At 44.0% G+C, this 15,594-nt stretch overlaps 1 protein-coding gene across 1 annotated transcript; it reads left to right on the forward strand.

The window, feature by feature from the left end:
* Window positions 1-15,590, forward strand: SAV1 (salvador family WW domain containing protein 1). The gene is made up of 5 exons (XM_030275294.4): window positions 1-315; window positions 1,777-2,208; window positions 9,077-9,347; window positions 10,545-10,688; window positions 14,451-15,590. The coding sequence occupies exons 1-5, from the start codon at window positions 222-224 to the stop codon at window positions 14,641-14,643; spliced, it is 1,134 nt and encodes a 377-aa protein (XP_030131154.3). The 5' UTR covers window positions 1-221; the 3' UTR covers window positions 14,644-15,590.
* Window positions 15,591-15,594: the final 4 nt, after the last annotated feature.

Raw genomic sequence — 15,594 nt, forward strand, 5'->3', positions numbered from 1 at the left:
CTCCCGCGCTGCCCCGCGGCCGTGCCGGAGGGCGGCGGCCGCCGCCTTCCCACAAGGCCCCGCGCGCCCGCCGCGTCCCCTCAGCGACCCCGGCCCCATCCCGATCCCATCCCCATCCCCATCCCAACCCCGCTCCCGGTCCCGGCTCGGCCCCCGGGGGCGGCTTCGGAGCGGGGGGCGGCGCCGGGCATGCGGGCGGTGGCGGCGGGCCGGGAGGTGGGATGCTGTCGCGGAAGAAGACGCGGACGGAGCTCTCCAAGCCGGGCGAGGTGCAGGGGAAGTACGTGAAGAAGGAGACGAGCCCGCTGCTGCGGAGTGAGTGTCGGGGGCTCCCGGGGCCGATCCCCGCCTTTGTGTGCGGGCCCCGGGGCTGCGCGGCCTGGGCGTGAGGGGTGTGAGGGGTGTGAGGGGTGTGAGGGGGAGCTACCCCTGTGGCTGTGTGTAAGGGTTATTTCTCCCTGTAAATGTGTGTTTAGTGCTGCTACGAGCCCTGGGAGATGACGGAGGGAAGTTAAAACTGAAAGGGAGCCCGAGTTTCAAAGGGAGCCCTGCTTGTTCCAGCGGCTGCTCAGCGCGCCCGCACTTGGTGGTTTTTGTGGGTTTTGTGATTTTCTCGGTGGCTCAGTTTCAGCAGGCCTCAGGGGTTCAGAGGTTGTGTTTAAATGAAGCCAAGAGCTCTCAGGGTGAGCCGTGCCGGGATGGGGAAGGTCCCTGTGGCACGAATTGTTCTGGGTTCCATCAATCCCTGAGCCCGCTCCTTGCAGCCACAAGCTGCTCCATTTGGGCACTGCGGAACGAGGTAATTGTCCCGCCAGGTAGGTAAAATATCATAAAATCCCTGCGGAAACAAATGTTCCAGCTCCTGCCCATGACTCAACCTGGGCTGCACCATCTGCCCCTGGCTCTGATGCCGCAGCCCTGCGCTCCTAAGCTGGACACCACAAATACACACTGAAAGTGTGCTTAAGGTTTGGTTTTGTTGGTCTTTAAACACAACCCGACACTTGAAATGGGTTTGTGTGCTTAATAAATTTACTGCTGACACCTTCAGGTGCGCGCCAGATTTTAACCGTAAGCTGTAAGAGTTTATTAATAAAAAGTAATTAACAATAGGAATAACCTCATTCTAAATTAAAATTATCATCTATATTGATTTATCTGGAAGGAAACTAATTATTTATATCGTGTTGAAAGTAAAAAGTAGGGAGAGGAGGAATGTTTCACATACTGGAGGGAGGCAGTGAAATTCTGAAAGAGAAAGTGAAATATCTCCCTGATAATTTGAGAAGTTAATGCTTATGGAATGACATCGTTTTTCTGGCCGAACTTTGTGACTTTGGGATTAGTGGGGGCAGCATGAATTCTATCTTGGATTCCTGTGGGCATTAATATCTTGTCATTCCCAGTTTGTAAGGACAACGTTCCCAAAGAAGCGGTAGCCAAGATATGTGGATTTTCTTGACCCTTCTCACAGAGAGATACGAACCCTGACTGATATAGCCACAGCACAGTGTGGGTGGTTTGGTGGTTTTTATTTTTTCTTGTGTGGTTTTTTTGATGGGTTTGGGGTTGGTTTGTTTACTGCAGCTGCAGTTTTACTGGCAGAATGCTCAGTGGGTTCCTGGTGTGGGGTGTGCTCCAGGACTTTCTGCAGCGTTACCACCACATTTGCACAGGCGTTAGCGGCTTCTGCACGTGAATTCCCCCAATTTTAGTGTGTAAATCACTGCGGCTGCTCCGGCAGAGTTCTCACCTCTCCTCCGTGCTCTCTGGCAGATCTGATGCCTTCCTTTATCCGCCACGGTCCGACCATTCCAAGACGAACCGATATCTGCCCTCCCGACCCCGCATCCTCTGCCTACGCGCCCGGCGGCGATGGGATCGTGTCCCGGAACCAGAGCTTCCTCCGAACTCCGGTGCAGAGGCCGCCTCACGAGATAATGAGGCGAGAAAGCAACAGACTGTCCGCGCCTTCCTACCTGGCCAGGAGTTTGGCCGAGGTGCCCAGGGAATACGGCTCCTCCTCGCAGTCCTTCCTGGCAGAAGCCGCTCCCGGGCTGGAGAACGGCGACGCCGGAGCCCGCGGCTATTACTACGATCATTTCTACGATGCCCAGAGGAGACGCCTGCACGAGGACTACAGGTATTATGAGCACAGCAGTGATCTTTTCCAGAGGATGTCCCAGAATCATGGGAGGCACACTTCAGGTAAGGATTCGTTGGTGATTTTGTTAAAATTCCGGTTTTGGTGAGAGTTTGGGTGCAGTTTGGGGAGTTTGGATGATCAGGATTATGTTTGAGGTGTGTGGGACAGAGCTGCTTTTTCATGGCATTTCTGGGATTTGGGTAATTGGAATTGAGGGTTTGGTCACACATATCCAGAACAGAAAAATAGACTTAAACCAGGATTATTTTCTTAAATAAATGGAATAAGGCCAAGCAAGTTTTGGGGTTTTTAATGCCAGGCATATGTACATCTTCTCTACACATCACTTGCTGGCTAGCAGGGAGTTTTATTCGTTGGGGGACATCTCCTATTTTCATAATGTAGAGAATAACCAACAACTCTAAATTGCAACATTGCAGCATTATTATTGTTATTATTATTGTTGTTATTGTTATCAACATTAAATTTTAACTATCATCTTATTACTTCATTTCATTGTTTGAATTTGACCTCAATAATTAAAACTATTCCTTATAAATAGTCATAGGGAAGAATGACTGTTTTGTGTAATTAGTAAATTGGCATCTAATTAATGTTGACATTGACTTCTTAATCCTTGACTCCTTTCTTCTAGCTTTTAAAATTGTTTGTAAATATGCCTTTTCCCCCCTCTTAGTTTCACTGGAACTTGCCTTTGTTTCCTAAAACAAAACAACATTAAAAAGAAAAATCCATTAAATACTACTTTCCTGAAATATTTGACTCTGGTATTATAAAAACTATGCCCAAGGAGGAGTTTGAAGCAAACATGTCAAACCTGTAAATAACATCCCTTCAATATGAAATACATTGTCACTTGTAATCTGTAAACAAAGTAGTAATTAGTGTCTAATAAAATAAATCTCCTGTCTAGAAAAAGAAATCTGCCAGGAAGAACATCAGCTTTTAATGCTGCTGACCTCATATGTCGGATTAGAACCTGTCAGTGCCTTCTTCATCACAGAAACACTTCCATGAAAAATGGAAATGCCAGCCAGGAAATTCTGAAATGCTGGGTTTAAGGCCTGCTACTTGAATCCTCCTTTATTTTTCTGAACGTGAATATATCTGACCTACCTGGATTTTGTGTGCAAACCTTGCATCTCTGCCAGGTGTTGCTCATCCAGCAGCCATTAAACATTTACCTGGTCCAGGTAACAAGCACTGGGAGTGTGTGCTGGGATATTTTAATTTCACAAACCACTTTAGCCTTCAGAACTAAACAGCAGCTGTGTCTGCTGAGGAGATTCCCAGAAATGGAGCTCTAGTTTGGAAGTGGAGATTCATATATCAAATTTTTTAAAGGAGCTCCATATTTTGCTCAATTGTAGCAACATCTTCTTCCTGAATAGATTTTTTCCCTGCTGTTTGTTGACCTTAGCCCTGGAAATCATAAAGGAGCTGCTCCTGTTTGCTTGGTTTGATCATTCTCTCATACTTTAACATTTCCTATTTTGAACAAATTCTGCACAGGTTTTGTGGTGGGTGAGTATTTAATCTTATGCACTCCTAGGGAGAGACAAAGGTGAGCCTTTCAATTGCCAGTGTTTTCACTTTCCTCCATGTTTTTTCATCTCCATATGAGCTCCTAAAGTCCTCTTTTCCTTTTTCTTAAAGAATTATGTGGCCCAAAATAAGACAGTTTTAGGTTTTGTTACTTCCTTCATCTCACCATTAAGCTTCTTTTTATTTGAACCATCCATTGCTTTCACACCTTAAGTGTTTTCCTTGAGTTACTCAAATGTCTCTGTAATTCCTTGTTGCTTTTTCAGCAGAGCCTGTTGCTTTCACTGTCTTTGTCTAAATTACTCTTCTTTACTCGTCTTCATTGTTGTTTCTCTTCACTGAGATGCCGGAATTGCCTGATGCCTGCAGTTCCAAACGAAAAGTCTGTTTTTTAGCTGGAGTTTGTAAATGCTGCCTTCTCCCCTTTCCCTCCTCTGCCACCCTCCCTGCAAAGGTGCCTTGGTCAGTTCTGGTGTGTTCTGGGAGGATTCCCAAGGAAATGGTGCCTGGTGAGCACGAGGTGTTCCTGCTTTGCTGCTGTTCATGGTGCTCACACTGAGGTGCTTTTTGGGAGCAGTCTGGAAGTGAAGAGGTGCCTGTGAATTTCAGCTTTCATTGAAAACAGAGATCCTCCTCTTGGTGATTTGGGGAGAAGTTGCAAACATGTTCTTATCAAGACTTCAGAGTGTTCAGCCAAGTCTGTAGGGCAGTGCTGTGCTTTTGCAGCAGTTGGTGTTTCAGCATTGTTTCAGTGTCCTTCCATGGGCATTTCTCCTTCAAGTCACATTTTCTCTCTCACTGTGATTCACTTCTACCATCTCCTCCTTTCCATATTTCCATTCAGTTTGTTTCTAATTACCAATTCAGTGCTGCTGATTTTCCTGACCAGTATTTTCTGTTGAGATACCTTCTTAATTTTGTACGTTTAGCTACCTCTGTGGCATTTCTTAAATTTTTAATTTTTAATTTTTTTTTTTATTTTATTATTATTATTATGAGTGTCCTTTTCAAACTTTTAATTCTAAGAGACTTTACCTGTCTTTCCTCGCCATCTCTTTCCTCTCTTCTAGGTTAAAGTTTTGGGGAGGTCTGTGGTTGAAGTTATACCTACAGTGTAGATTGGAACTAACTTGTAACCAAGACCTCAGAGTTATTTGTACCTGTGTGAGCGGTAAGCTGAACCATTCTTCTGTGTCTATGAAAATTGCTGAGCTTGAAATCAACACTGTAAAGGCACTTGCTGGTGGTGGATTGTGATGAGTTCACTGGGATGTCACAGGAGAAAAAAAAACAATTTAACAGAGAATCCAGCGTGCTTTTGGTTCATCTGTTAAGTTCTACCCCTGAAAAACTGCAAACTTGTTTAATGAAAGAGCAAAATAAATACACATTATGACATGAAGCCCATTTACAGCTGAAATAGCCATATTTTTATTTTCCTGTGTGTACACTTCTCTCATTTTTAAACAGATGGTAGTTCCTGCCTTTTTCTTCTTTTGTGCTGATTTTGCAGGAATTTTACAGCATAATTCTTGATGCTTTCAGAGCTCTTCCTGTCATTTCCTATTTGTGAATTTGTGCTTGCTTGGAACACCCCATTCCTCCAACAAAAGAGGTGCTTGTGCTCAGGAAGTTCCTTCAGATGCTTTGGAGTGGGCTAGGAAGGCCTGGGACCTGCAGAGTTGGCTAAACGGGAGAGCTTTTGGAACTTTTTGTTGTTTTATTATTACTTACTCTTTTAAAATCAAACAGTTTGTTCATCTTCTCTTCCTGCTCTTCACCCTGCTCTGACGAGGGGAAGGGAGAGGATTTTGGCATCCTGAAAAAAGGCTCTCGGGACAACTGGGCTAATTAAAGACAAATACTGTTTTGTAAGATTGGTTCTTCAGCACTTTGGGAATTTGGGTGAAGTCACTTGTGGGGAGTTCCTGGGCTCTGAAATTTCTCTGCGTTTTCTACCCAAGTGGAACTTTCTCCTCTGGTTTTGCTCTTTGCCCTTTGTGCTGGTGATGGGATTTCTCTGCTGCCCTTCCTACCTGCCTGGAAATCTTTGCTCCAGTGGGCTTGCACTTCTTTCCAGGAAGAGTTCCCTCAGAAAAAAACTCTTTTCCTGGGAAAACACTGACATCATTTCCAGTTCCTTTGTTCCTTCCTAAACACAACTTCCCTGAGTGAAGAACACACTACAGATTGTTCACACTTGTGACTTTATTAAGATTTGTTAAAGAAGGAACTTTCTGCATTGATAAAGGGCACTGGACTGCTCAAAGTTAAAATTGGTAATTCGAGACCTTAAATTGAAGATACTGGATTTTAGAAATGGAAGGAAAATTAAAGCCTCAATTTCAGTGTTGATATTCCTTAAAAGCAACAGCTGAACCAAAAAACACCCTGTTATGTAATATATTATATTATAACAATATAAACAGAATTAGCAGATGAGGCTTGATGAGCTTGAAAGAGACCTTTTGAAAGGTTTTACAAATGCATAAATCTAAATTAATTGTTGACCATCCTTGAGATTTGATAGCGCCACTCCAGAGAGTGCTCATCCCTAAGCAGGGGAAAGGAGACATTTGGAAAAAGGGGATATTTTTAACAACTCTTTCTTGGGAAAGCAGGAAGAATGAGAATTTTTGTCTTGTTACAGCTAAAAGAGTGTGTGAGCAAGAAAACCCTGAGAGTTACAGTGAACATGCTCAGTTTGTCTTGTGCTAGGGATCACATCCTCCATCCCAGGAAAATCCCAAGTTTCACACAAAATATTTGTATAAAAACTGTTCAGCTTTTTTTATTTGGGATCCATAAATCTGGTGCCAGCCCCCAATCCAGGGAATATCCCTGGTGCTTGCTGGAAAATCCTGTGTGGAGCTTTGGGCTGCTGTGAAAATGTTTTGGGGCTCAGAGTTTACCTGGAATTTAAATGCAGAAAATGTCATTGCTGGAAATTTGCCATTAAAGGCAGTCCATAGATTTAGGCTGTCTTGGTATTTTCTTCTTTGGGTTATACTTTGGAAAAGATCACATGGGAATTTACTCTTCCAAGTGTTGTTCAGTTGAAACTACAGGGGTGTGTATATATATATATGTATATATATATACAAGTTAATTTTCCTCTTTTCTTACTGTTCAAAACTATAGGAGGAGTTTTTTTTCTTATGTGTGTATCCATCCTCTCACAAAGAAACATCTGAGGTTTATCAGGAACACCAACAGACAATTTCTTTTGAGCTCTAAAAAATAATTTTATAGGAAAAAATATCTAAATTGTACTAACTGTTTATTTTCATGCCACGGTGGTTGAAGGCTTTAAGGCCCTATGAATATCAACATCTTAAAGCTTCCAGCACAGAGAATATTCCAATATAATCTATGATACAGGGGGAAAATTGATAGTTACAACCACCAGTTTATAAGTCTGGCCTTTGATTTCATGTTCATGGAATATTGTTCAAAACTGGTAATTTCTCCATCTGCACAAATTTATTTTAATGGTTTGGCTCTGCTTCTTCATATATGAAAAGAGAATGGCAAAAGTAATGGATGAAATATTTGTGATCTGGTGTTATTTTTGTTCTTTGCATCTTGGAGATTAAAAACAAGCTGGCATTGGGAGAATCCATGTGTCAGGAGAACTTTAGTGCAGAGGATGGCACCTCTTCCAAATGTTGGGAAGCATTAACCTTTACCTTTAGTAAAAATAATTATCTATGGATTTGAGGCCAGAGGGGTAAGGAGGAGGAACTGTAAGAAGAATACAGGCATGTGCAGGTTTTAACAGTAAACAGAAAAAGACAGATTTTTTTTCCTCCCCCAGTCAAGTTTGTGTGTTCAGTTCTCCTGGCAGTAATGATTTAACATTCACTGTTTCCACATCCATGAAATCACATCCCAGAGGTTCAGCTGATGGAAGAAAACCCTGGAGTTTTTTAACCCAAGCATTTTCAGGAAGCTGAAATATTTCTATTTTGTCAGTGGCATGAAGGGCTGAGCCAGCTTCTCTGCCCCAGCCCTTCCAAAGGTCAGGAATTCTGCCTCCAGATGTTTCTTTTCTCTGGAATTAAGGTCTAGGTTGTTGAATCCTAATTAAAGATGGACACAGCCATCAGCTTCCCTTTATAAAGCTGACAATCAGGTAAGTACTGACACAAGAGGAGAAATCCTTTAAGGCCAAGCAGTTCACAACATGACATGGCTGAAAAAGATTCATGGATGAGCACAAAGTTTTAAAGGAGGATGTTTGTAAGGGGGGGTTTAATTTATTTTTTATTTATCCAGTTGTTTTGGAGCCTTCCTGTAACTTTATTTTCAATTATTATAATATTCTCTTAGGATATAGCTCACCCAGGTTTCAGGCTGTCATTTTAGATGAGAGAGACTCTGCCTGTCCCTTCTCTCAGAAAATAACCACACAAAAATGTTATTCCTGAACAAAAGGAGGAGGGGGTGTATTCCTGTCAGTAAATGTGTGTGAGAGGTTGATTTCTGACTTGTAAAAAAGTGGGAAAAGTGGCTCCCAAATCCCTTCTGCTGGCTGTGGGAAATAGTAACATACATGATAGTGGGATTGAATAGATGCATTTGGCTGTGGGATGAAAAGATAATTGGAATGTTCATTAAAACTAGGTAGTGTTGGACTGTGAGGGAATAGAGGGAACTCCTTAAAGTTAATTTTAAAAGAGAGTTGAATTGAGCCCAGCACATCCAGGAGGTAGCAAATTCCCAGGATGGAAAGAAACCTGCAGAATTCTTGGTTATGTCACTGGGAGTTTGTGGTTGGGTGTCTTGGGGGTGTTTTTTAATGAGTTTTCTGTGCTTGCTCATCTGGGTTTTATTTCTCCCCAAGTGTCCCTGGGGAGGGATGGGAAGGAGCTGTTTGTGTAGGCATCTCTCACCATCCAGCTGCTAGTCTGTAAAAACTGTGTGCTACAACAAACCACGTATTTCAGTGAGCTGCTGTGCAGACCCTTAAATCTAGTGCTGGATAAATCCCAAGTGTGCTCTGTTTCCAGGGAAAAGGTGGGAATTTCATCAGCTGCTGATTCCTGGCAGCTCTTGGACCCCAACCCTGCTTGTCCCTCCTCTCTTGTTCTACCTCATCCTGTTGCTGCTCTTGACTGGTTCACCTAAAAAGCTTTGTTAGGACTCAGTGATTTTTCTGGATAGTTTTAATTTCTGACTTTAACTTTTTGGGGTGTTTTTTGTGGATAAATGAACTTTAATTTTTTTGTTGTTGTTGTTTTGGGGGAGTTTTAAATGTTCTTTTTTGTTGTTGTTGATAAATGAAGCAGCCATAATTATTTATTAACAGAAATCATAATTTCTGTAAATCTTCCCCTAAACCTCTGTCCCCCTTTGTTTTAGGCATCGGGAGAGTTGCTGCTACATCTTTAGGAAACCTAACAAATCATAGTTCTGAAGATTTACCTCTTCCTCCCGGCTGGTCAGTGGACTGGACCATCAGAGGAAGGAAATACTACATCGATCACAACACCAACACCACCCACTGGAGCCACCCCCTGGAGCGGGAGGGGCTCCCGCCGGGCTGGGAGCGGGTGGAGTCGGCCGAGTTCGGCGTTTACTACGTGGATCACATCAACAAAAGGGCTCAGTACAAACACCCCTGTGCTCCCAGGTCAGCCTCCACCTCCCTGCCCCTGGGCTTGTCTCATCCAGCCAGGAGCTGCCTTTGTAGCAATACAACAGGAAAAAAATCTTATTTTCGCCTTTGCCCGTTCTCAGTAAGGCTTTTAGGAGAAGTTTGGGGTTTGTCTCGTGTTTTTAAGTTTAGAAGTAGGATATTGCCCCTAAATGAAAGAAAGCAGCTCTGCAGCTGTCAGTAAAACAGCAGAGTTGCTGGGAAGAGAATTGAACTCTACACTGAAAGGAAACTTGGTGTGATGTGCCTGGAGATGCTCTGGACATCTGAAACGTGAATTAAGTCTTGTCTGGAATGAAAATGGGTATTTCAAGCACTCCTGATGTCAAAGTAAAATAAAACTAATGCACACCAAATCCAATCTTAATTGTCAGTACACACCAAATCTAACAGTTAATTGTTAATACACACCAAATTAAGAGATAATTGTTAATATGCACTAAATGTAATAGTTAATTGTTACACACACCAAATCCAACTGTTAATTGTTAATACACAGCAAATCCAATGTTAATTGTTAATACACACCAAATCTAACAGTTAATTATCAGTACACACCAAATCCAACTGTTAATGGTTAATATACACCAAATTAACAGTTAATTGTCAATATACACCAAATCCAGTGTTAGTTGTTAATACACACCAAATCTAATAGTTAATTGTTAAATTGTTAATCCAGATGGTTAATTTCTGCTGATGCCCAGGAAGAGAAAGTTCTTGACCTCGTGGCACAAAAGATAAATTAATGGGGCTGTCTTTATATGCAGTAATTGTGCTCAGCTGCTGCCTGAATATATCTGTTCTAACATGTTCAGTGGTGGATTGTATGAACCAATACCTCGTAAATGTTTTAAAAACAGCTCCAGTGCTTTGTCCTGCTCTGGTGAGTGGGGCTGAGGTGAATTCCACCAGAACAGCAGCAGCAGTTGCTGAGTGCAGCAGCAGCCTTTGCAGTGCTGAATGTGTGTCTGATGCTGAGAAATGCATGGGTGCAGTGAGTGCAGTGTGCTTTGCAGTGCTGACTCTGTGTCTGATGCTGAGAAATGCATGGGTGCAGTGGGTGCAGTGTGCTTTGCAGTGCTGAATGTGTGTCTGATGTTGATAAGTGCATGAGTGCAGTGGGTGCAGCGTGCTCGGAGGTGACCCTGTCCCTGTCCCTGTCCCTTGCAGCGTGCCCCGTTACGATCAGCCGCCCCCCGTGTCCTACCAGCCGCAGCCCCCGGAGAGGAGCCAACCCCTGCTGGTCCCTGCCAACCCCTACCACAGTGCTGAGATCCCTGACTGGCTGCAGGTCTATGCCAGGGCTCCTGTCAAGTGAGATTCTGCCTTTTCTTTTTCTGCTTTTCATTCGGAAAATGAAAAAAAAAAAAATTTAATTTCTGATACTGACAGCACAGCTTGTGCTGTGTTTGGTTTTTAGGGCTGAGGTTGACAGCATGAGGGAGTTGTAGCAAATGTTTATCACATTAATTTGCTTTCTTTCAGGCATTTCTTGCAGTGATCACTTTGTGCAGCTCCCACAGAAAGCTCTGTCAGGGAGTGAAGGATGTGTTTTGATTTCAGAGTATTTACATGAGTGGTACCACGTGCTCAGAAAATATGTGAAACATTTTTAGGGTGGAACTTCCTCATGTCTCTTTTATTTCTTTTTAAACAGCACAGCCTTTCCTTCACCTTTAAGAGTTTTTAATCATAGAATCATGAAATTGTTTGTGTTGGAAGGAACTTTAAAATAATCCAGTTCCAACCCCTTCCATGGGCAGGGACACCTCCCACTGTCCCAGGCTGCTCCAAGCCTCCTCCAGCCTGGCCTTGGGCATTGCCAGGGATCCAGGGGCAGCCACAGCTGCTCTGGGCACCTGTGCCAGGGCCTCCCACCCTCACAGAGAACCATTTATTCCTAATATCCAACTAAATTTACCTTTTTCCAGCTTAAAGCCATTCCCCATGTCCTTCCCTCCATCCCTTGTCCAAAGTCCCTTTCCAGCTCATTTGGAGCCCCTTTAGGCCAAATGCTGTCTGACATCTATATTTCTATTTCTATATTTCTGTTCAAGAAATTGAATTAGAAACTAAAGGGTAATAAAAAGTCATTTTGTGCAAAAAAATGCTGCAGGAACAGGGAGTCTTCTCCAAAAAAAAGGTTTGAGTCAGCATAAAGAAATGAGATTTTCTAATGGGTGCAGCTCTGCAGAACAGTAACACTGAATAGAAAGCAATAAAAATCCCAAATGTGGTGTAATAATTACTAAATCATGTGCTATTCATAAGGAGAATATGGAGAAACTCAGTTTTACAGCAGCGAGGTCAGTCTGTAACTGCAAATTCAGGCTGTGGTGTTCAGTGAATTCCACTAAAAAAATTATCTTTTTTTATTACCTGCTCCTAGTAACTACAGTTTGAATGAATTTTATTACTTCTTGTGACTGCTGGGTTTGCCAGCAGCCCATAAAGATTTAAATTGCCCTCAAATCCCCCAGTACACTGAGGCTCCTCACTCAGTTCCTGTAGCCTGTAGGATTTGTTTGCTAGAAATACTTCCAGGTTTTGGCTGCAGATCCATTCCTTTATTTAGGTATTTGGCACATCCAGACAATGTAAATTTAAATAGTTCAGCCTGTGTTGTGTGGATTATTTTGGGTATTTTCTTGAAACTTGAGAAACAAACATAAGACTAATTAAACAATTCATCAGGGATTTCTTTACAACAAGTAGGCTGAGACAACTTCTAAATTTTTAACTGCAAGCATGGTTTTGCACTGAAATAATTGGCTTTATTTTGTCATGATTTGTTACTTACCCCGGCTCTGTGAATTGATTTAGCTGTAAAGCCCAGTTGTTTTTGTTCAGAGGAGTAGATAATTACGGAAAAAATAAGAATGTTAGATTTTGTTTTAACAAATTCCTCTGGAGAATAAGAATTAGGGTTAGAAAAAGCCTGATAGAGAGTCCAGGAGGTGTTAACCAAAATAATCTTTGTTTATAGGAAAAAAAATTCCTTCCTGTGAGGGCAGAGAGGCTCCTGATGAGTGGGAAGGGAGAAAGAGGGAAAGGTTTTGTCCATGTGATCTCAGCAATCCAGAGGTGCTCCCAGAGGTGTCTGGAAACCTTCAACCCTCTTTGTCAATGCACAGCTCAAACTCCAAACAGCTGCAGTTTGGTATTTCTCTTTTCTTGAGGGGAAAAAATGATTTTAGCAGCGCAGCCCTGTGAGAATCAGGGATAACTTTAATACAGAAGCTGTGATAAGTTTTAATGAAGTCCTTAAAATTCCTCAGAGCATCTTTGGAAGTCACCTGCACATCCTGGTGCTTCTGTGCTGCCTCTGGAATACAGTTTATTTCCATAAACCCACTGGTATTTCAGCTTCAGCCTCCACTCAGGTGAATCCATCTCCTGCCTCAGCACAAACTCTGTTATCCCACGAGTTTCTCCTGTTCTGCAATAGAGCAGTCAGCTCCCCGTTTCCAAGCTAAGGAAATCAGATTTTGGGTGGGTTGTGTGAGGAAAAAGCAGGGAAGGAGGGTGGGGCAGTGAGGGTAGAACCACATCAGGGTTTGCATTAAATATCCATTGTAGATTATTGCTGCTAATTAGCCAGGAGGGGTTAATTGGAGAGGTCAAGCAGCCAGGATTGGGAACAGCTGATGGGGAGGGAAGCCCAGCAGTGTCCCATCCTTGGGAGGGACCTGAGCTGCTGAAATAATTCATTTTTCTGTGTTACTCTGATTTTCACAGACGTTTTACAGTAAATATTCCAGGTGTGTTGTGGGTGCAGTTGCTGTTCAATGCTTCCAAAATGCATTTCCATAGGATCCCAGAGTGTTTTGTTGTGGAAGGGACTTGAAAAGCATCCCTGTCCACCCCTGCCATGGCAGGGACACCTCCCACTACCCCAGGGTGTTCCAAGGGCTGTCCAACCTGGCTTTGGGCACTTCAGGGATCCAGCGGCAGCCACAGCTGCTCTGGGCAGCCTTCAGCCCTCACAGGGCACAATTCCCTCCCAAAATCCCATCCATCCATCCATCCAGAGCACAATTCCTTCCCAACATCCCATCCATCCATCCAGGCACAATTCCTTCCCAACATCCCATCCATCCATCCAGGCACAATTCCTTCCCAACATCCCATCCATCCATCCAAGGCACAATTCCTTCCCAACATCCCATCCATCCATCCAGGCACAATTCCTTCCCACTATCCCATCCATCCAGGGCACAATTCCTTCCCAACATCCCATCCATCCAGGGCACAATTCCTTCCCAACATCCCATCCATCCATCCAGAGCACAATTCCTTCCCAACATCCCATCCATCCATCCAGGGCACAATTCCTTCCCAACATCCCATCCATCCATCCAGAGCACAATTCCTTCCCAACATCCCATCCATCCATCCAGGGCACAATTCCTTCCCCATCTCCCATGCATCCAGGACACAATTCCTTCCCAACATCCCATCCATCCATCCAAGGCACAATTCCTTCCCAACATCTCATCCATCCAAGGCACAATTCCTTCCCCATCTCCCATGCATCCAGGGCACAATTCTTTCCCAATATCCCATCCATCCAGAGCACAATTCCTTCCCAACATCCCATCCATCCATCCAGGGCACAATTCCTTCCCAACATCCCATCCATCCAGGGCACAATTCCTTCCCACTATCCCATTCATCCAGGGCACAATTCCTTCCCACTGTCCCATCCATCCAGGACACAATTCCCAATTCCCAATCTCCCACCCATCCCTGCCCTCTGGCAGTGGGAGCCATTCCCTGTGTCCTGTCCCTCCATCCTTGTCCCCAGTCCCTCTCCAGCTCTCCTGGAGCCCCTCCAGGCCCTGCCAGGGGCTCTGAGCTCTGCCTGGAGCTTCTCCAGGTGGACATTCGCAGCTCTCCCAGCTGTGTTTCCCTGTGCTGGTTTATTCTGCTCACTGCAGTGCACCTCCTGCATTCCTGGAGTTGTGTGACATTTCTCCAGCCCGTTCCCAAACACAACTCCCGCCTTTTGGGGTCAATCCAATCTGATCCAGAGGCTGCTGGAGGCGCCCGTGTCTGATCCTGCCCCTCCCCTAGGTACGACCACATCCTGAAGTGGGAGCTGTTCCAGCTGGCCGACCTGGACACGTACCAGGGCATGCTGAAGCTGCTGTTCATGAAGGAGCTGGAGCGCATCGTGAAGCTCTACGAGGCGTTCCGGCAGGCGCTGCTCTCGGAGCTGGAGCAGCGGCAGCAGCGGCAGCAGTGGTACGCGCAGCACAACTACTGAGCCGGCCCACACACACACACAAACTGAAACAAAAGTGCTTTTGGTGAAAAGGCAGCTTATTTTTGTTGACGTTGCACCTTTGTTATTATCCTCTTGAATATTTTTCTACATGTATTATGTGTTGTTTATAAAAAGTGGGAATTGTTTGTTAATCTTTTTTTTTTTTTTTTTGCCGTGCCGGGAGTAGTTTGTTATCCTGAGAAACCACCAGCCTCGATCCCTTCCCCACGGTCAGCTGCAGTATTAAAAGCTGGCTGTGTATTTCTTTAGGGCAATAGATGCAACTGTCACGTCCTGGCTTCCAAACGTTGTCCAAAGGCAGATGCCTGTTGAGGTGTTTCCCTGGGGATTTGGGATCCCTCTCCTGGAGAGCTCTGCTCTTTGTTTACAGCTTTAATGTACAGAACCAGCCCCGGGCCTGTTCAGTCACACCAGGAGCCCATTTCACCCCTCGGGTCCGAGCGCTTCGCCGAGGCGAAGCCGAGTTGCCTTATTTTTTACTTTAGCTCATTAGTACTCCAGATTTACTCCTCATTTCCACACAGATTACTCAGAGGGGGAACACTTGTACCTTCCTAAAGACCAAGATCCCTAAGCAGAGTGGTTTTGATCCTGCATTTCCCAAAACCTGACCCGCTCCAGTGGAAAGGCAGCAGCATTGTCTGACCCACTGTGCCACCCCAGGGGGAAAATCAGGGATGTAACAGCAATTACTGGGTTGTTTTGTTTTGTTTTTGTTTTTTTTTTAATGAGCTTTTGTCTTAAAGCTCCTCACTTGGGGAAAATCTTTAATTGTGCAGTTACCCTCTCCAGTAATTTCATTTGGTTCATTAATTATCCTGATACGTTATTTATGGGTTCTTTTCAGTGCAATAAACACTGCAGACAAAAAAAGTACATTTATTGTAAATCCTATTCATTCAATAAAAATCATTTTGTTCATTGAATGAA

This window comes from Taeniopygia guttata, chromosome 5, assembly GCF_048771995.1.
Source record: "Taeniopygia guttata chromosome 5, bTaeGut7.mat, whole genome shotgun sequence".
Taxonomy (NCBI): Eukaryota; Metazoa; Chordata; class Aves; order Passeriformes; family Estrildidae; genus Taeniopygia; species Taeniopygia guttata.